This window comes from Peromyscus leucopus, chromosome 3 (genome assembly GCF_004664715.2).
Source record: "Peromyscus leucopus breed LL Stock chromosome 3, UCI_PerLeu_2.1, whole genome shotgun sequence".
Taxonomy (NCBI): Eukaryota; Metazoa; Chordata; class Mammalia; order Rodentia; family Cricetidae; genus Peromyscus; species Peromyscus leucopus.
The window spans coordinates 157,266,117-157,286,503 of NC_051065.1; the positions used below are offsets into that span (position 1 = coordinate 157,266,117).

General features: G+C 44.5%; 1 protein-coding gene across 3 annotated transcripts in view; it reads right to left on the reverse strand.

Annotated features, from left to right (window-relative positions):
• The window catches only part of Fancd2 (FA complementation group D2), a 68,221-nt gene that overhangs the window by 1,538 nt on the left and 46,296 nt on the right, over window positions 1-20,387 (reverse strand). For 2 of the 3 annotated variants that reach the window (XM_028863940.2, XM_037204266.1), the window contains exons 33-43: window positions 17,358-17,468; window positions 15,853-15,983; window positions 11,710-11,803; window positions 9,809-9,931; window positions 8,244-8,337; window positions 7,653-7,724; window positions 6,625-6,663; window positions 5,333-5,407; window positions 4,797-4,871; window positions 2,947-3,093; window positions 1,307-1,408 (exon numbers count right to left, since the gene is read on the reverse strand). In XM_028863940.2, coding sequence (XP_028719773.1) covers window positions 1,307-1,408; window positions 2,947-3,093; window positions 4,797-4,871; window positions 5,333-5,407; window positions 6,625-6,663; window positions 7,653-7,724; window positions 8,244-8,337; window positions 9,809-9,931; window positions 11,710-11,803; window positions 15,853-15,983; window positions 17,358-17,468 — 1,063 coding nt within the window. Of the gene's footprint in view, window positions 1-1,306; window positions 1,409-2,946; window positions 3,094-4,796; window positions 4,872-5,332; window positions 5,408-6,624; window positions 6,664-7,652; window positions 7,725-8,243; window positions 8,338-9,808; window positions 9,932-11,709; window positions 11,804-15,852; window positions 15,984-17,357; window positions 17,469-20,387 lie in introns of those variants that run through there. The other variant, XM_037204267.1, reaches the window with a different exon arrangement.

Below are 20,387 nucleotides of genomic sequence, written 5' to 3' on the forward strand. Positions count from 1 at the left end.
GTCCCAAGATTCAGGAGATTAAGGCAGGAGGATTGTGAGTTCAAAGGCAGTCTGGGCTACATAGCAAGGCTCTGCATACACAAAAGGAAAATAAACAAGCAACTGTATATGTAGTGTGTGTGTAAAGCAATGGTTATTACAAGTACTGGCATACATCAACAGGAGTCCAGCATGAAACTGGTTTGCTCCTCTGCAAGGACATGTTTTTTTGTACTGGAAGCATAGCATACTGACCACCTTGGATTCCTTATGAGAGTAAGAAGAGATCTATTATAGGACTAAAATAGAGCCTACAGACTTCATAATGCACAGTCTTTCTGTGCACAGCTTTTAGCTAAACTGCCTGGTATCCAGAAAAGTGAACTGAGCAAAACTCGATGCACATATTTTTATTTAGCTTATATTAAATCCACAAAAGCATCTGTCCACAGAAAATGAGGACCTGTATTATTTTATTCCTCTGTAGTGGCAGCTTGACTCTAGGCTTCTGATTTATTTTAATTTTGTATGTTAAAACAAGATGAGGGGTTGGAGAGATGGATCAGTGTTAAGGGCACTGGCTGCTCTTCCAGAGGACCCAGGTTCAACTCCCAGCACCTACATGGTAGCTCACAACTCTAACTTCATTCCCGGAAGGGTGTGGGGGTGGGTTCAACAGGCCCTTCTGGCACCCACAGGCACCGCACATACGGTGCAAAGAAAAACACGTGCAAAAAATACACATACATATAAAAAAAAGCTGAAATGGCCAGGCATGGTGGTGCATGCCTTTAATCTCAACACTTGGGAGGCACAGACAGGCATATTTCTGCAAATTCAAAGCTAGCCTTGTTTACATAGTAAGTTCTAGGCCAGCCAAGTCTGCCAAAAAGAGTTGAAATGGCTTAAATTCATTTTTAATACAGAACATGCTGGTCTTTTCTCCCTTCTAAAACATATTTACATACAAGATCATAGAAAACAGGGCACTATATACTGGGAGAAAAACATCTCCACTTTGTTTTTGGTACAGATGACTGAATGCACAAATATGTACATGCTAAGTACATGCTCTGCCACTGAGATATAATTCCCCTTAAGTTGTAAACAAATTTTCAACACACCTTGAGACATACTTGAGGGAGACTCTGATGACGCAATTGTATTTTATGGACCCCAAAGCATTCATATAAGCTTTTTGTAGGGAATGGAGATGTGCACAGAAGTATTTAACAATGGACATATACAGAGAAAATCCTATACTTTGTGCTAACAAAGAATACTTAATAAAATGCTCTGCTAATACCACACCAGACTGTGCAGATACCTTTGTTGCTCTGCTCCTGGAGACGTGAGATGTTATGCCATCCTCACTATCTTCTGAAGCGCTCTCTGGAGAAGAGGGATACTGGGAAACAATTTCTTCACCCTAAATGTAGAAGCAGAAGAAATGGGGGGTTGTAATGAGCACATTTATGGTTTTGAGAAAGGCCAAGTTTCTAAGTATTAGAGAAGAAATATTCTAGCCATTCAAAACATATCAATTGGGCTGGAGAGATGGTTCAGAGGTTAAGAGCACTGGCTGCTCCTCAGCGGTCTTGAGTTCAATTCCCAGCATCCACATGGTGGCTCACAACCACCTATAATGAGATTTGGTGCCCTCTTCTGGTGGGCAGGCATACACGCAGGCAGAACAGTGTATACATATAACTTTTTTAAAAAAGAAAAAAGTCATAAGAATATTATAAAAACAAAAACATAACAACCTCTGATTTATCATTTAGGGAAACACTGTTCATTTCCAGGTTTCTGAGATGCCCATGGAACTGATACATAATTCTATACAAGCTTCATTTATATTCTCACTTATTTATATTCTTCATTTTATATACTCACTCTGTAGACCAGGCTGGCTTCAAATCCAGAGATCTGCCTGCCTCTGCCTCCCGAGTACTGGGATTAAAGGTGTACATCACTACTGCCACGCTAAATAGTATTTTGAAATTTTTTAACCTTTATTTTTACGTCTATTATTGTTCTACCTGCATGTGTGTCTGTGTACCACATGCATGCAGGCCCATGGAGGCAAGTAGAGGGAGTTGGATCCCTGAACTAGAGTTATAGACAGTTGTAAACCACCATTTAAGTGCTGGGAATCGAACCTGAGCTCTCTGAAAGAGTGGCCAGTGCTCTTAACTGTTGAGCTATCTCTTTAATCTTTTTTTTTTTTTAAATTTATTTATTTTTATTTCACGTACATTGGTGTTTTGCCATGGGTGTTGGGTCTCAGGAACTGTAGTTACAGACAGTTGTGAGCTGCCATGTGGGTGCTGGGAATTGAACCAGGGTCCTCTGGAAGAGCAGCCAGTGCTCTTAACCACTAAGCCATCTCTCCATCCCATGTCTCTTTAATCTTATAATCTTTTTGTTGTTGTTTGTTTGTTTTTCGAGACAGGGTTTCTCTGGGTAGTTTTGGTGCCTGTCCTGGATATTCTCTCCCTGTAGACGAGGCTGGCCTGGAACTCACAGAGATCCTCCTGGCTCTGCTTCCCAAGCACTGGCATTAAAGGCATGCATCGTCACCACCACCTAGCTAGTCTTATAATCTTAAACAACCACAGACATGATAACAGTAGTCTCTTTTCCCACTAATGGGGATTGCATCTAGTTCCTTATATATACGAGCCAGATAAGTATTCTATCCCTAAGCCCTCTATTTACTTTTAATTTTGTTGACAGCTTTGCTAAATTGCCCAGGCTGGTCTTGAAATCACTCTGTAGCTGGGCAAAACTTGCGATCCTTCTGCCTCAGCCTCACGGTAGTTGGGTTACAAGCCTGTGCCACCAGGCCTGGCTAAAAGCAGTCTTATTAGGAGAACAGGGCCTAGGTGACGCCTCATATTTCTTCTGATGCTCTCACAAATGGGCTTAGGAGCTCATAACTGATGGTCTAAACTTCAGGCTTACCTGTAAGTCTCGGTTTTTCAGAGTACCCAACCAGAAAGCCTCTCTACAATTGTTGAGGACAAGCATGGCTTTGACTCTGCAAACTAACAGCTCCAGTGACTTTTTGAGTAAAGGCACATGTTTGGTGAGTCTTGTGTCTTGGTGAATCTGAAGAGAAAGAAAGCATCCAGCTCCATCATCATGTTTCACATTTCTTTTATAGAAATGTCTGAATGTGTCATAACCGAAGAATAAGAGGACATGTCTGGTGAATACGGCCCAGGGACATGGTCCATCAAACAGTGATAGTTTGATAAGCACTCCAGAAAGACTGTCAGCTAAAAACTCAGGACTCAAAGACACACCACCACCACCTCTAGGTGCCTGGTGTAAGCTCTGTTGACTAATCGCCAGCAAATTACCCCAAGGTGCGTTTAATGATATGAAACACAAAAATTAGCTCTGGTCAGCTTTAATCCCCTGAAATTCCAGGGAAGAAATGAGTGGCAAGAAATGACTCAAAAAAATCACTTGGTCTTCCAGGGACCAAAAAAGCCACCGCTGTTTCTATGTTCCTTCAAATGTGACAATGGTTCAAGAGCTTCAACTGGTGGGTTATGTTGCGGTTGTATCCCCTAGGGTTTCACTATGTAGCTCTGGCTGCCTTGGAAACTCACACTGTAGATCAGGCTGGCCTTGAAATCACAGAGATCCATCTGCTTCTGCTTCCCAAGAGCTGGGAATAAAGGCATGTGCCATGTCACCTGGCTTAGAGAAGACTTTTGTTTTTGTTTTGTTTTTCGAGGCAGGGTTTCTCTGTGTAACAGTCCTGGCTGGCTGTCCTGGAACTTGCTTTGACCAGGCTGGCCTCGAACTCACTGAGATCTGCCTGTCTCTGCCTCCCAAGTGCTGGGTTAAAGGTGTGCACCAGCACCACCCAGCCTACAGAAGACTTTTAATACTCAAATGTTCTCACAAGAGACAACCAAGTCCTACAGCTGAAAAGCTCTAAGCTGGCTGGTTGGGAATACTTCCAGGCTCCAGCAGTTACCACCCAACAGTCCTCCCATCTGCAGCTCTTTGTGTGCTGGCTAGTTTATGTCAGCTTGACACAAGCAAGGGTCACCTGGGAGAAGGGATCCTCTAATGAGAAAATGCCTCCACAAGACTGGGTTGTAGGAAGCCTGTAGGGCATTTTATTATTAATTGATGTGGGGGGGTTCAGCCCATTATGGGTGGGGCCACCCCTGGGCTGGTGGTCTTGGGTTCTATAAAAAAGCAGGCTGAGAAAGCCACAAGGAGTAGGTCAGTAAGCAGGGCTTCTATATCAGCTCCTGACTCCAGGTACCTGCCCACTGAGTTCTTGACTTGGCTTCAAAGGATATGTAAGCTAAATAAACCCTTCCCTCCCTGAGTTGCTTTTGCCATGGTGTTTCATCACAGCATCAGAACCCCCAACTCTAGGACACTTTGTAACAGGAACTCATCTAGGAGCACTCTATACTCTCTTCCCCCAAGGAGTGGACTCTGGTTTGTTGGTTTGTGCTGAGACAGTGTCTTCCAAGTAGCCTAGGCCGGCCAGCCTCTAACTAAGTGCTGGGATTACACATGTGCACAACTACATTCGGGTCCTCGGGAGCACTGCTAGAGGAAACAGCTAGAGAATTTGAGTCCAAACACAAAACTTTCCCTTTAGACAACTGCCAGGCTCATCTCACAACAAAGGATTTGCTGACTCTAAATAAACTGTGTTTGGACACAGGGTTGAAAGCTAGGTTTGGTGGTCCATGCCTGTAATCTCAGCAGGAAGACTGAGTTTCTTCCAGGGCATGGCTGGTTATGCTTCATCGTGAGCCCTGGTCCTCTCTTACCTTGGAATGTCCGCAAAGGTGATGAAGTAGCCTTGTGTTCAGCTGAAGGGTTTCCAGCAAGCTCAGGACATCTTCCTAACAACAACAAAATTTATAAATGTTCTGGTATAACATTCTAAGAGTACTTCAGATGCAAGATGTTCTTGCAGCAAGGCCTCCAGGGAGGATAAATTCTGCAGATCCTAGCCTATGCTAATAATCAACTGAGTCTGGCCCTCAGAGAGGACTGCTGAGTTCTGAGTGCCAACTGGCTCTGAGTCAATCAGGCCTATTTTATAGCCCAAGTGGCTTGCAGGGTGTTTGCAGAGTCACTGCCGCAGGAGAGCCTGGTGGGCAGCAGCAGCACCGTGAAGCACAGTGGCGTGGGCCTCAACAGAGTGATCTGAGGGGCTCAGCTTACCTGGCACTTCGCCATAGCTGGCATGGTGTCATTGAAATCGCTGCTCAGAGAGTAGGCAACAGTCTGCTGTACCCCAGCCCAGCTCACGGAATCCCACAGCGAGCCTGGCAACAAATGCTCTGCTCTCAGCTCTTACCCGGTGTTTTCTAAAGCTGAAGTCAAGGAGCGGCATGCACTGCTTCAGAAATGCTTCCACAAAGCGACGTCCATACTGAGGAGAGAGACAGTGCTGGACTCTGGCTGAGGACTTTTACGTGAAAAGCCCTCAGAGGAGACAGCATAGGCCACTAACTTGTGTACATTAAAAATGAATTGGGAGTGGTCCAAAAAGTTACTTTGGAGGATAAAACTAAAGTTGAAAAGTACATAGGCCTGCTATATAAAGAAGTTCAAGGGTTAGGCAGACTCTTGGACGCAGACACAGACAATGGCCAGAACCCTTGTTCAGCTCTAAGAACACAGCAGCAGCTCAACTCCATCCACAAGGAGAATTCATTCTCAACAGGAGAAATTCTGAGAGGACCAAGGGAACACCGGCCCATTTCCAATCAAATCACTCCTCCAATCTGCTCATCTCCTACACTGTACCAGGGTAGAGTGAGTGAAGAAGAGGGAAGGCCACACGATACCAAGAATGGGAACCAAGACACCAAGAGTACAGAAGAAGCATTCTCCCCTAACACTCCTTTTGGGTTTACCATCAAATCTAGGGCCAGGCAGGGAAATCCCCATAGGAGAAGGGGAGGGTTATACAATTGTCAGAGTATCAATCCCCACATTCAAACCACCCCCAAGACTCCTTTTCACTTGCCTTGTGGTGCACAGGACTGAACTTGGGGCCTCGCACATACTAAGCAGGTTGTCTACAAGTAAGCAACACCCACAGCCCTGGTCCTTGTAAGACTTTAAAAAGGGAAATCATCCACACCTCGTCCTCCACTACCCGGAAGCACTCGTGGCAGGGTGAGGGTGAGCACTGCTCTTTTTTTTTGTTGTTGGTTGGTTGGTCTGAGGCAGGGTCTCACTATGCAGCCCTGGCTGACCTGAAACTCCCGGTGGAGACCAGGCTGACCTCAGGCTCACAGAGATCCGCCTGCCTCGGCCTCCCAAGTGCTGGGATTAAAGGTGTGCGCCACCAAGCCCACCATGAACACTGCTCTTAAACTCAGTGGCTCGGGAGGCATTCAACCTAGTTCAATTCAACCTAGAATTGACCAACAATTCTCCAACTCACGAGAAAGTTGCCTTCAGTTGAAAATTGCCTCCAACTACTGTAGAAAATGTTATCCAATGTCTTCTTTGAACTACAACCTGTTAGCACACACTCTGGCATGTAAAAGAGGTATAAAGCAATTCTATTCAGCTGAGGCTCTCTGAAATGACCCACAGGAAGAAAATACATTGAACAAAGCCTATGAAATCTCTTACCTTTAAACACACATGCAGAACAGGATAACTGTCAAACACCTAGGCAGGAGAATGACAAGAAACCGAAACTGAGATTGTCTCCTTTGAGTACTCCAGCCTTTCCCCGTTAAGTACAGCATAGCTCTGAGTGATACGGGAAATTCTAAAATGTCAACAGTGTGATAGAGAAGCAATTACAGAATAAAGAAACTCTCCTAACTTAAGTCCAAGAAAAGCAAGAAAGGAGCAAAAGGGATCAAGACACTGACTCAAACCGAGGATGCTGCAAAGGGCATTATTAGAGGCTGGCCCTTTGATCTGCAACCTTCAGAATGACCGTATGAGATGGAGAGAAGAGGGAATAACATTTTCAGCTGACAGAGCAGCCTGTGCATAATCCAACAGTAGAGAACACTGTACTTGAAGGACAATAAAGGTAATCAGAGTTGGAAGTGATTTAGATCAGAGGATCCAAGGCAAGATGGGAGAAAATGGGGCAATGACAGGTAGAAAATACTGTGATACAGGCAAAAAGAAAAGTGGGGGAGAACCACAGTGGCCAGGAGAAGGAGTTACCCCAAATGAGTAGAGGTTCATGGAAGGGAGGAAACACCCAAGGAAGGATGAGAACAGCAAGTAGGTAATTCTGGAAAGCAGAACCCTCCTGTCTGGGTTGGCTGGTGAGGAAGGTCAGGGTTGGCTGGTAAGGAAGGTCAGGGTTAACTAGGGAGGCAGGTCAGGGTTGGCTGGTGAGGAAGGTCAGGGTTAACTAGGGAGGCAGGTCAGGGTTAGCTGGAGAGGTAGGTCAGGGTTGGCTGGAGAGGCAGGTCAGGATTAACTAGGGAGGAAGGTCAGAGTTAGCTGGAGAGGTAGGTCAGGGTTGGCTGGTGAGGCAGGTCAGGATTAACTAGGGAGGAAGGTCAGGGTTGGCTGGAGAGGTAGGTCAGGGTTGGCTGGAGAGGTAGGTTAGGGTCGGCTGGAGAGGTAGGTCAGGGTGGGCTGGAGAGGTAGGTTAGGGTTGGCTGGAGAGGTAGGTCAAGGCCCCATACTTTCATCAGATTGATGAGGATACTGAAGTCTCGAACAGCCATGTTCCAATAGAGAAGTTTCTCTTCATGAACCTGGGGACAGCCAAACACAGGCCTCTGAGTCACAGCCAAATACTTCTACTGCCCTCCCACTAACACAGTTTGTCCATTTTCCCTTCTGAAGAGATGTGGCAACCAGTGTACTCATCATCAGGTTCACATACACTGTGACGGCATCAGAGTGCCTCATACAATCTGTTACTTCTAAGGAGGTAAACGCTTCTGCTGGCCATCACATCTCTGGCTTCTGAGATAGCCCGTCTACCTCAGCTCTGACTGGGAGGCTGCCAAGACCCACAGCACCTCCAACAGCGTGATGTTCTTTAAGCCAGGTGGGAAGTGGCAAACCCAGCAGAAGCAGGGGAAACAGCTCAGTTCTCACCTCCAACCAGAGGGAAAAGAAATCAAACCAGAAGCCTTTTGAAAGAACTCCTAGCTCTTGGTAACTGAAAGGAAACAGCTTAGGAGAAACTCTAAACCCAAGAGATAAAAGAATCAACACTGCCCATGTAACCAAAGGCCATTTCTTTTTGAGGGGAATGCCTGAACCACCTGCTGTGAGTCTGCTGCTGTGCCAGCCTGAAGACCTTTCACTGTCTTCTCCAGTTCAGCCATCATCACACGGAAGAAAATGACAAAGGTGTGCCTATAAAGGGGGAAAGGCATGAATACCCACATGATGCACTGTCTACAAGAAGCTTCTAGGAAGTTCCCTGTAGGAAGAAGCCAGGAGAGCAACAGTCATTTACGCCCCCATCTCTGAATGTTTTTTCACTGAAAGAGGGGAATGGAAAGAATTAAAAATGAGCCCAGGGGCTGGGATGTAGTTCAGCAGGTAAGAGTGCTTGCCTACCATGCACTGGGTTCAGCATACATGAGGTGGACACGGCGGTGCGTGCCTGCAATCCAAGCACTAAGGAGAAAGTGAAGGCAGGAGAACTGGAAGTTCAAGGGCATCCTCAACTACACAGCGAGCTGGAAGCCAGTCTAGACTAGATGAGATGAGAGAGAGGGGAGGGGAGGAGGGGAGGAGAGGGGAGGGGAGAGGAGGGGAGGGGAGGGGAGGGGAGGGGAGGAGGGGAGAGAGAGCACACACAGAAGCCCCAGCCAGAGCAAATGGCCTATGAGACCGTGAATGAGCTTGGAAAAGCGAGCCCATGATGCAGGAAGCAGCGGCAGTGGTATGGAAGGGGAAGCCGAGTGTAAGCTGGGGTTCTGTGTTCCCTTCACTGATTGTAAGCGGGAGAAATTCTTTCTAACCTCCATTTTCCTCAAGAGTTAAAACAGTGGTAATGATACCTCTACCTCACAGGAATTAAGATCAAGCAAGGTGAAGATGTTTGATAAACTGGAATAACTTATACAAGTAAAAGATAACTATTGATACTGTAAGACAAACCATCAGGTACAAAAATCAACTGTTTCTCAAGGTGGAAATGTATTAGAAAGACGGTTGGAAGTTAGTCTTCATTTTTACTAATTTTGGTGTGTTGGGAGCTAAACCCAGGCCTCCCACATGCTATCAGTGGGCTACAACCTCAGCGCGAGTCTTAACTTTAAAGGATAAAAAAAGCACAAACCGTTCTTCCTTATCTGTGGAAACTGGTGGTGATACTACATTCCTCTGTGAATCCTTTTACACACCCGTGAATGCTTTAACCCTCAGATACCCCACAGGTTCATGATTTGAGCATGCCCTAGCTAGCCCACAGCACTATTGTGAAGGCTGTGTGGAGCCTCTGGGAAGTCGGCCTGGCTGGTGGAGTGGGTAGGCTTTTGAAGACAGCACCTGACCCTGATTCTGGCCTGTTCACTCTAGTTCCTGTTTTGAGTCACGTGAACAAGCTGAATCCTCACGCTCTTGCCACTGAGAACGGAGCAGATCCTGACACCATACTTAGCTGCTACAACAGACTGGAACTGTGACCTAAAATAAATCTCTTCCCTTCAGATTGTTCCGTCGGATATTTTATCAGAGTGATAGGAAACATAACGAATACACTTGGACTAAGAGCTCTTGGAAAGAATACACAGCAAGGTTTCTGCTGCCAGAGGAGGAGGAGTTTACCCTCTAGGTCAGAATTAGATGGAGGACAGAGGAGCAAAAACTCTCTTACCTGCTCAATGTAGGGAACGTAGAGGAAGATGCCTCTTTCGGAGCATTGACCAGCTCTGGGACACCAACACCAGCGATCTCCTCTATGGCCTTCAGAACATTGTCTGTGTGCTCCAGGTAGATACTTTACAAAGTGTCATAAGAGCAGGGTCACACAATATAGAATTCCTATCTACCCTGCTTCCTGATTACCATGTAAGAAAGTTTGCTTTGACACTAGCCCCCATCCCTGGGTCCTGCCTCTCCCCACCATGATGCACAGACAATGGAGGCAAATGACCAGGAACCCAAACAAATCTCCCCTCTTTTAAGCTCATTCTCTCAGGCATCTTATCAGTGGTGGAAAGTTGACTAACACAGCGACCACATGCAACTACAGTCAGTATCTACAAGTACTCAATGGAAACCCATGAAGGAAGGAACGAAAAGACAACCAGCAATAGCCTGTTGTTAGAACCAGGTCAGACGGGAGTGGTCAGTTCCCAATAAACATGTGACAAAGTTGCAGAAATTCAAGACATGGAGCCAAGCCTGGTAGCACAGGCCCGTACTTTCAGTCACTTGGGCGGCTGGAGACAGGAGGATCCCAAGTTCAAGGCCAGCTTGGGATACAGAATGAGTTCAAGGTGAACCTGGGCAACCTTCCAGTGTCTCTGTCTCTCTCTCTCTCACACACACACACACAGAGAAAGAGAAAAAGAAATTCAAGGTATGCTACAGGAACTCAGGTACAGTACTGTTAGTATATTAGAACAGGAGAGCTGTTAAATACACACTCCTGGAACTGGAGTCACAGACAGTTGCAAATTCCATGTATGTGCTGGGAATTGAACCCAGGTCCTCTGGAAGAGCAGTCAGTGCTCTTAACTGTTAAGCCATCCCTCCAGCCCCAATAATAAACTTTTCTAAAGCCAAAAAAAATTTTTAATAATATGCTACTGTGCATTAGGTTTTCAAATAATTTCTGACATTCAGTTTTTTTGGAGAAAGGGTTTCTCTCTCCATGTAGCTCTGGTTGCACTGCCGACAACTGCTGACATTCACTTTGTTTTTGTTTTTCAAGACAGAATTTCTCGGTGTAGCCCTGGCTGTCCTGGAACTTGCCCTGTAGCCAGGCTGGCCTCAAACTCACAGAGATCTTCCTGCCACTACCTCCCTGTATGACATTCACTTGTAACAATAACAAAGACTCCAAACGTTGGTCAAGAACTAAGAGTAAATAAAGTTTCAATTAAAAACACAGTTAAGGGCTGGAGAGACGGCTCAGCAGTTAAGAACACTGGCTGCTCTTCCATAGGACGAGGGTTCAATTCTCAGCACTTAATGGCTTACAAATATCTGAAGCTCCAGTTCCAGAGGATATGATGACCTTTTCTGATCTTTGAGGGCAGTGCATACACATGGTGCACAGACATTCAGGCAAAACACCCATATAATAATAAAATGGGAACAAAAGGGCCAGATGGATAGTGTACCTGCATAGGCAAAGGAACGCAAGTTCAAGGCTATCCTCAGCTACACAGTGAGTTCACTTCAACAAGCCAAAATAAATAATACATAGAAATAAATGCAGAAAGAAATACACTTAGACACCCTGGAAGTAACGGATGTATCTTAGACATGGTGGGCAATAAGTGTATCTGACTCACTACTAACAAGGAAGGACACAACACAGACTTCTCTGCTCTCTAATGGGACTGTCAGTAAGGAATCAGCTGACAGCAGCCAGCACAAGGAGAGCGTCTTAGGATCCAAACTCCAAGCTATGTTCATTTACACCATCATTTGCTCTTAAGCTCCCCTAACAGAGGCCATGACTCAGCCCCTGACCAGATGAGGGATCCCAACAAAAGCAAAGTGGAAAAATGCAATCTGGCTCCCCAGAAGAAAGCAAACACCTACCAAAGCAAATCATGCAGGTGGTCATTAAAATTGGTGTTCTTCTCTCTTTCCCCATGAGGCCATGCACGACAGAGGAGTTGTTTGGCCAGGGAGGCTGTTGGAAAAGGAGACAAAAAGCATTTCATTCATGATAAATCAACCTCATTCTTACTTTTTTTTTATAAATGTTTTTTCAGATTTATTTTTATCCATATGAGTGCTTTGCCTGCATGTGCACCTGCATGTACATGTATGTCAGGTGACTGAGGAAGTGGTAAACTCCATATGGGTGCTGGGAATTGAACCCAGGGCTTTCTCAAGAACAAGTGCTCTTTTTTTTTTTTTTAAGATTTATTTACTTATTATGTATACAGCCTGCAGAGATCTCATTACAGATGGTTGTGAGCCACCATATGGTTGCTGGTAATTGAACTCAGGACCTCTGAAAGAGCAGCCAGTGCTCTTAACCTCTGAGCCATCTCTCCAGCCCCCCCAGAACAAGTGCTCTTAACCACTGAGCCAACCCTCCTTTTAGAAACTACCTTTAAAACCACAATTGTTAGCTGAGTGTAACTGATCACACCTACAATCCCAGCACTTGTGAGATGGAGATGGAAAAACTATCGGGGGTGCAGAGACGACACTGCCAATAATCTCTTCCAAATTCACTGACATAATTACATGAATAGGGTATAGTATGACATGTCAGCATATGTGTAGTGTTTAATGATCAGGTACTTTTTTATCTTTCAGATGGTAGAGGAAGATTATTGATCAAAAGGATTATTTATTTATTTATTTGGTTTTTCGAAACAGGGTTTCTCTGGTATAACTTTGGAGCCTGTTCTGGATCTCACTCTGTAGACCAGGCGGGCCTCAAACTCACAGAGATTCTCCTGCCTCTGCCTCCCAAGTGCTTGGATTAAAGGTGTATGCCACCACCGCCCAGCTGCATTTTAAACAATATTTCAAGGTGTATTTTAAAAAGTTTTTTTAAAAGAATTTTGTGGAGACAGGACCGGCGGCGGAGACAAGCAGACGCAGGTAGGCCCGCGGCCTGCAGAGGTAGACGGGCCTGGTGATGGCGGCCGACAGGGACAGGGACATTCAGGCCCAGCGGCAGCCAGCAGAGACATACAGGCCCGGTGGCGGCCCACAGAGGTAGACGGCCCGGCGGCAGTGACAAGCAGAGGTAGGTAGGCCCGTGGCGGCCCAGCGGCAGCTGTCAGAGACATACAGGCCTGGTGGCGGCCCGCAGAGGCAGACAGACCCAGCGGCAGCTGACAGGGACATACAGGCCCAGCGACGGAGATAAGTAGACGCAGCTTGGAACAGGGACACCTCTAACCCCAACACCCGGGGAAGAAGCTATCTCCGTGGGATGGAACCAGAACGAATCTGAACACTCCCTCTGAGGACAACCCAGGGCCCAGCTGCTGATCCTGTGAAACCCAACAACTTAGAGGTGTTGGTGAGACTACCCCGCTCAGCTGAAACCCATCTGGGAGAGGATTCAGATGCCTACAGTTGGAAGTCTGAAGAAACAAGATCAGCTGAGGAGTTGACGAATGAACAAAACGTGACCTGGGAACACAGAAGAAGGTGCTGCCTAGCCACCAAACCAGATCACCAGAATCATAAGTATATACTTCACAGACTGAGATCAGCTGCCCCTAAAGAAATAGACAAATAGCACCAATTTAACCAAGAACTCCTACTAAACCAAGACTAAAAATTAGAACAAGAGAGGCACTCTCAGACATAGACACCACCTGCACCGCACAGAGGAAGAGATGAGTAGACGCCAGTGCAAAAATACAGGCAACAACATAAAGACCTATATGGCAACATCAGAACTTAGTGATTCTATACCTGCAAGACCTGAACATACCAAGACAGAAAAAACAGAAGAAATCAACCCTAAAAATGACTTTAAGAAGATGATAGAGGCCCTTAAAGAAGAAATAAAACATTCCCTCAAAGAGGAAATAAAAACTTTCCTTAAAGAGGAAATGAAAAACTCGCTTAAAGAGGAAATAAAAACTTCCCTTAGAGAGGAAATGAAAAACTCCATTAAAGAGGAAATAAAAAACTCCCTTAAAGAAATGGAAGAAAAAACGAACAAAAAATGGGAAGAAATCAAAGAAAGCCAAGAAAAAACAATTAAACAGATGAAAGAAACATTCCAAGATCTGAAAAATGAATTTGAGACAATAAAGAAAACACATGCTGAGGGAATGCTGGAAATAGAAATCCTGACTAAACGAACAGGAACTACAGAAACAAGCATAACCAACTGATTGCAAGAGATGGAACAGAGAATCTCTGACACTGAAGACACAATAGAGAAAATAGATTCGTCAGTCAAAGAAAACACTAAAGACAAAAAAGTCGTAACACAAAACGTCCAGGAAATTTGGGACACCATGAAAAGACCAAACCTAAGAATAATAGGGATAGAAGAAGGAGAAGAATACCAACTCAAAGGCACAGAAAATATATTCAACAAAATCATAGAAGAAAACTTTCCTAACCTAAAGAAAGAAATACCTATGAAGATACAAGAAGCTTACAGAACACCGAATAGGCTGGATCCAAAAAAAGTCCCCTCACCACATAATAATCAAAACACTAAACACACAGAACAAAGAAAAAATATTAAGAGCCGCAAAGGAAAAAGACCAAGTAACATATAAAGGCAAACCCATCAGAATAACACCAGACTACTCAATAGAGACTATGAAAGCTAGAAGATCATGGACAAATCTCATGCAGACACTAAGAGACCAAGGATGCCAACCCAGACTATGATACCCAGCAAAACTCTCAATCACTATAGGCGGAGTAAACAAAATATTCCAGGATAAAACCAGATTTAATCAATACCTGTCCACAAACCCAGCCCTATAGAAAGCACTAGAAGGGAAAATCCAACTCAAAGAAGCTAAATACATCCATGAAAAATCAAGCAATAGATAATCCCACACCAACATACACCACAGAAGGACAACACAACACAACCACAAAAAATAACAGGAATTAACAATCACTGGTCATTAATATCCATCAATATCAATGGTCTCAACTCACCTATAAAAAGACACAGGCTAACAGAATGGATAAGAAAACAGGACCCATCCATCTGATGCATACAAGAAACACACCTTAACTTCAAAGACAGATACTACCTCCGAGTAAAGGGCTGGGAAAAGGCTTTCCAAGCAAATGGACCTAAGAAACAAGCTGGTGTAGCTATCCTAATATCTAATAAAATAGACTTCAAACTAAAATCAATCAAAAGAGATCAGGATGGACATTACATATTTATCATGGGAAAAATCCACCAAGATGAAGTCTCGATTCTAAACATTTATGCTCCAAATACAAAAGCACCCACATTCATAAAAGAAACACTACTAAAGTTTAAAACGCACATCAAACCCCACACATTAGTAGTGGGAGATTTTAACACACCACTCTCACCAAAAGATAGCTCTACCAGACTGAAACTTAACAAAGAAATAAAGGACCTAACAGATGTTATGACTCAAATGGACCTAATAGATATCTACAGAACATTCCATCCTAACACAAAAGAATATACCTTCTTCTCAGCACCCCATGGAACCTTCTCAAAAATTGACCACATGCTTGGACACAAAACAAATCTCAACAGATACAAAAAAATTGGAATAACCTCCTGTATCTTATCAGATCACCATGCCTTAAAGTTAGAGCACTTAAAGTTAGAGCACTTGCTAGTCTTCCAGAGGACCTGGGCTTGTTTCCCAGTACCCACTAGGCAGCTCACAACTGTCTGTAACTCCAGTTACAGGGCATCTAGTGCCCACTTTTGGTCTCTAATACATATGACACCCATCCAGGTGAAACACTCATACACATAAAATAAAAACAAAATAAATACATCTTATTAAAAAAAAAGGAAGAAAAGTGTACAATCAATTAATCTGACCAAAGTTACACAAAGCAGTGACAGAGTCCTTTCTGAGAAGATGGTCTCATGGTGAAGCAAGAGGGCATGCCCATGATTTGTGGGATTTACATGTACAAAAGCTCAAAGTTCTAGGAAACACTAGATTTACAAGTGTGAGATATTAATCCTATTCAAATCACCCCCCCCCCCAAGAGATCTGGGCTCATCACCAAGTTTTTCTTTCTTCTGGGTAGGTACTGCAGATTTCTCCAGCAGAGCCATTAGAAGTCGGAGAAGATGAAGACCACACTGGAAACTGGGAATGTAGTTATGGAAATTTTGCAGATAACTGAAGCTCTGGCTGTAAAAAGCAAGAAACAGAACAGACACAGGCATCACATCACGTGCACTAAAGATGTCCTGACAGGCACACAAGTCACCCGAGTCTTCTCCAAGTAGTTTACAGGGGCAGCAATACGGCTCGTCAGGTAAAGGCCTGCTGACAAGTCTGCTGACTTGAGTTCAGTCCCAGGAAGTTAAATGGTAGAAGGAGAAAGCCGACTCCTGCGAACTGTCCTCATATACACACATAAAAATGTAAGTAGTCAAAGGCCTAATCACAAATAATTCTCCTCACTTTCAGGAACTTTAGCACCACCACCTTCTTTTTTTAAAGATAGGGTCTCATTATATAGCTCTGCCTGGCGTGGAATTTGCACTGTAGACCAAGCTGGCCTCAGATTTACGGAGCTCAATCTGTCTCTGCCTCTTGAATGCTGTAATTGAAGATGTGCGGCATCATAGCTAGCAGAGTACTCAGTTTCATTCAAGAATCTCAACAGAAAAGTACCTTTCACAGAAAAAGTTGGGACAGAAAAAAGCTACACTAATAAAATTTTAGCTTAAAGGTGGTCACTTACACCAAGAAGTCCAAGCATCAGGATACCACACAAAACCCTGCATCGATTATTTGCTATTTGGGGATGTTATGGAGGGCTGAGGAAGATCTCATGAAGACCAGGCTGGCTTTGAACTCACCAAAATGATGTGATGTGATAGGGGACAAAAGGATGGGATGGGATGGGATGGGACTGGAAAGACTGGCAATTAGTGTCAACTAGTTGCTCCCTACATACCCAACACTGCTAGAAGACAGAGCAGGTCCTTAAATAATCCAGAGTTGCCTATGAGTAGGGAGTAATTCCAATAGCTAAGAGACTAAGACAGGAGAATGGTGAATTTGAGGCCAGCCTAGGATACACAGCATGACCCTGCTTCAAAAAAATCAAAACAAGGGTTTGGAGAGATGACTAAGCACTCTTAAGACCACTCACTGCTCTTCCACAGGACAACACACACACACACACACACACACACACACACACACACACACACACACACACAAGTAAATAGGGCTGGGTGTGGTGTTCTGTGCCTTTAATCCCAGCACTCAGGAGGCAGTCAGGCGGATCTTTGTGAGTTCAAGGCCAGCCTGGTCTACAGAGCGAGATCCAGGAAAGGCGCAAAGCTACACAGAGAAATCCTGTCTCGAAAAACAAACAAACAAACAAATAAATAAATAAATAGTAATAATAATAAAATAAATCTTTAAAACATGAAAAAACACCTATGTTAAGGGAAAGTGACAGATAAGTATAGACTTTGTTCACAACCAACAGTGAATGTTTTCCTAAAGAAATTCTGTCAATAAACTAGAATGCACAGTCTGACCCACCTGACAAGTTCCTCCAAGGGCTGTTCCTGTTCCGTCTGCTTTAGTCGGCTTGCGAGGACCTCCAGGGCTGAGTGCAGCAGGTGATGGTTTGAACGGTGAGTAAACCCTTTCCTAAAGTCAAGTCAGAAAAAGTGGTTCAGCTTGTCTCGGGAAGACTACTTGGATAGTACCTGAGGGTCCTGGCCCTCTACCTAGGCCAGTGATTCAACAGTTTGAGAATGGAATTTCAACTTCTTAAGCATGAAATTCAGTCACAGATCTAAGCATCAGACTAGAAACTGAAGTGTAGGTGGGTGTGGTAGCACATGCCAGTAATACCTACACTTGGAAGACTGGAGCAGGAGGGCTGTATGTAGCTAGCCACAGCTACCTAGTGAGTTCCAGGGTGGTCTGAGGGATTTAGTAATATTCTGTCTCGAAACAACAAAACTGAAGCCAGGCGGTGGTGGTGCACGCCTTTAGTCCCAGCACTCAGGAGGCAGAGGCAGGCAAATCTCCGAATTTGAGGCTAACCTGGTCTACAGAGAGAGTTCCAGGACAGCCAGGGATACACAGAGAAACCCTATCTCAAAAACAAAAAAACCAACCAAAACAAAACAAAACAAAAACAAAAAAATAACACAAAACAAAACACAAACCAAGGAGTTGGATCGCACCCCTAATTGCACTTTCTTATGGATCTAGCGATGCTCACAGGCTTATTCTGCAAGGGCAATTGGGCTTTCTTTCGTCTGTGCATCTCAGTCTTTTCTAAAATGCAGGGCTAACTTTGTCATTACTGAGTTGGTGTCCAGCCTCACAGGATTCAATAAGGAAATCTCCTCTTGGCATTAATAAGCCAAATCTTGAAGAATCTATCTCAGAATTATCTTATTGTTGCCCATTCCTTCCTAACCAAGACTATATCTCCAGGTCAGGCCCTTATCATTACATCTGCAGAGCATGCAATCATTTTGACTATTTTTTGGTTTGTTCCTTTCCTTTCCCAAACTATCAGGCAGACTACTGCCAAAAAGATTTTCTTAAGAAATTTTCATTATTATCATGACTATGATGCCAAAATTGCTTTCCTAAAAGAGTTAGAAGTTGCAGAGTTGGCTCAGTGGTCAAGACCTGGTTGAGTCCCCAGTACTACAAGGTGGCTCCCGGCCACACGGGACTCCAGTTTCTGTGCTCTCTTCCCACTTCCTAGGCTCCGGCATGCTCATTCTACATAGACAGACACTAGGGCACTCACCCATATACAGGTGTGCAAACACAAAATAAACACTAACAACTAAAAAAAAAAAAAAAAAGACAAATGTGATTTTATAAAGTTAAAATCTTTTCCTTGACTTTGAAGAATCTACATAATCTGATCCCTATGTCTTCTCTAGCAACATCTTCCTTCTTCTTTCATATATTTTGAGTGTGTGTGTGTGTGTGTGTGTGTGTGCGCGCGCGCGCGCGCGCGCGCGTGCATTTCCTTAATAATGAATACTCTTTTTTGTGTTTACCAAAACAAAACACAACATTGTCCGGGCGGCATTGGCGCACACCTTTAATCCCAGCACTCGGAAGGCAGAGGCAGGTGGATCTCTGTGAGTTCGAGGCCAGCCTGGGCTACGGAGTGAGATCCAAGACAGGCGCCAAAACTACACAGAGAAACTCAGTCTCAAAAAAAAAAAAATCTCCTTGATGAAATGTCAATGCAAATCTTTTATCAGGTGTTGCTTTTTAAGTCCTGAGGATATCAAAATGACTGACATCTGCCCTTGTAGAGAGTATCAGAGTCTAACAGGGAAGAAAAATAAACAATTTTAACAAAATGTATGATGTTTTGCCAGAAGAGAATGCTAACGTGTCAGAAGGGAGCTGAGGGCCAGGGAAGAGGTTTACCTAGTAAGGTCAGAGAAAATACTCAGAAACTGAAGAGATTCAGTAAGAAGAGGGTAGGGATCAACCAGCCAAGGATCCTGTAGAAGGATGCACATTTGAAGGTTGTCAGGTGAAGGCAAAGGAGGGTGTGAATGAACTCAGTCTACCTGTGGGCAGAATGTGAGACAATGGGAGCCTGAGCAGAAGCCAGACAACAGGAGGAGGCAGAGCCAGGTCAAAGGGTTAAGGTCAGGAAAGACTAACAGGCACCAGAGATCACAACTGGGACAGGATCGGGTTAGGTCTGCGTAGGGAAGACTGCGGTGACTCTTGTGTTAAGAAAGGACTGAGGCAGCACATCTGGAGAGGGGTGGACAGGCCGACTGTGAAAACAGGGCAGATGTGACGGAGGCTGGAAGCAGAAGGAGATGTCTATCTAGATGATGCCATCAACAGAATCGAGGGTTACATGTGGGAAGGAGTGGAAAGTAGGAGGCAAAAGAATAACTCTTGGGTTTGGCACAAAAAAACCCAATCATGCCATTTCCAAGTGAGGCAAAGCTGGAGGAACAGTGATATTCTGCTCCGATCTGGATGTCATGAGTCTGAGGCGTCAACGACACATCGAAGGGTGTTGAGTAGGCAGGTGGATACAGTTTTGCCAATGGCTTGGAAGATAACATTCAGCATAAATTTAAGCTTGGGTAAAATCCTCCAGAAAACATGTTCAAAGGACAGATGGGATGAGGCATGACTTAGGGAAGAGAAACATGTAGGGCATGCCTTCATTTCTGCTTTCACTCACGCTGTGCCTCTAACTCTTCACCTCCCTAAAACCAGCTCCTGGGCCAGTGGGATGCCACGCCTGACACAACCTGACTTTGATCCCTACACACACAAATGTAAGCACATTGCGTTATAATGTATTTCTGTCCTTATTTTAAAAAGTAACAGGGGTGGGGCTAGAGAGATGGCTCAGTGGTTAAGAAGAGCATGTACTGCTCTTGCAGACAGCCTGATTTGGTTCCCAGTACCCACATCAGGCTGCTCACAACCACATGCAACTTCAGCTCCAGGAGATCCAATACGCACTTCTGGCCTTTGAGGGCACAAACAAATATACACATAATTTTTAAAATGTTAAAAAAATAAAACAAAAAAACCATTGTTTCT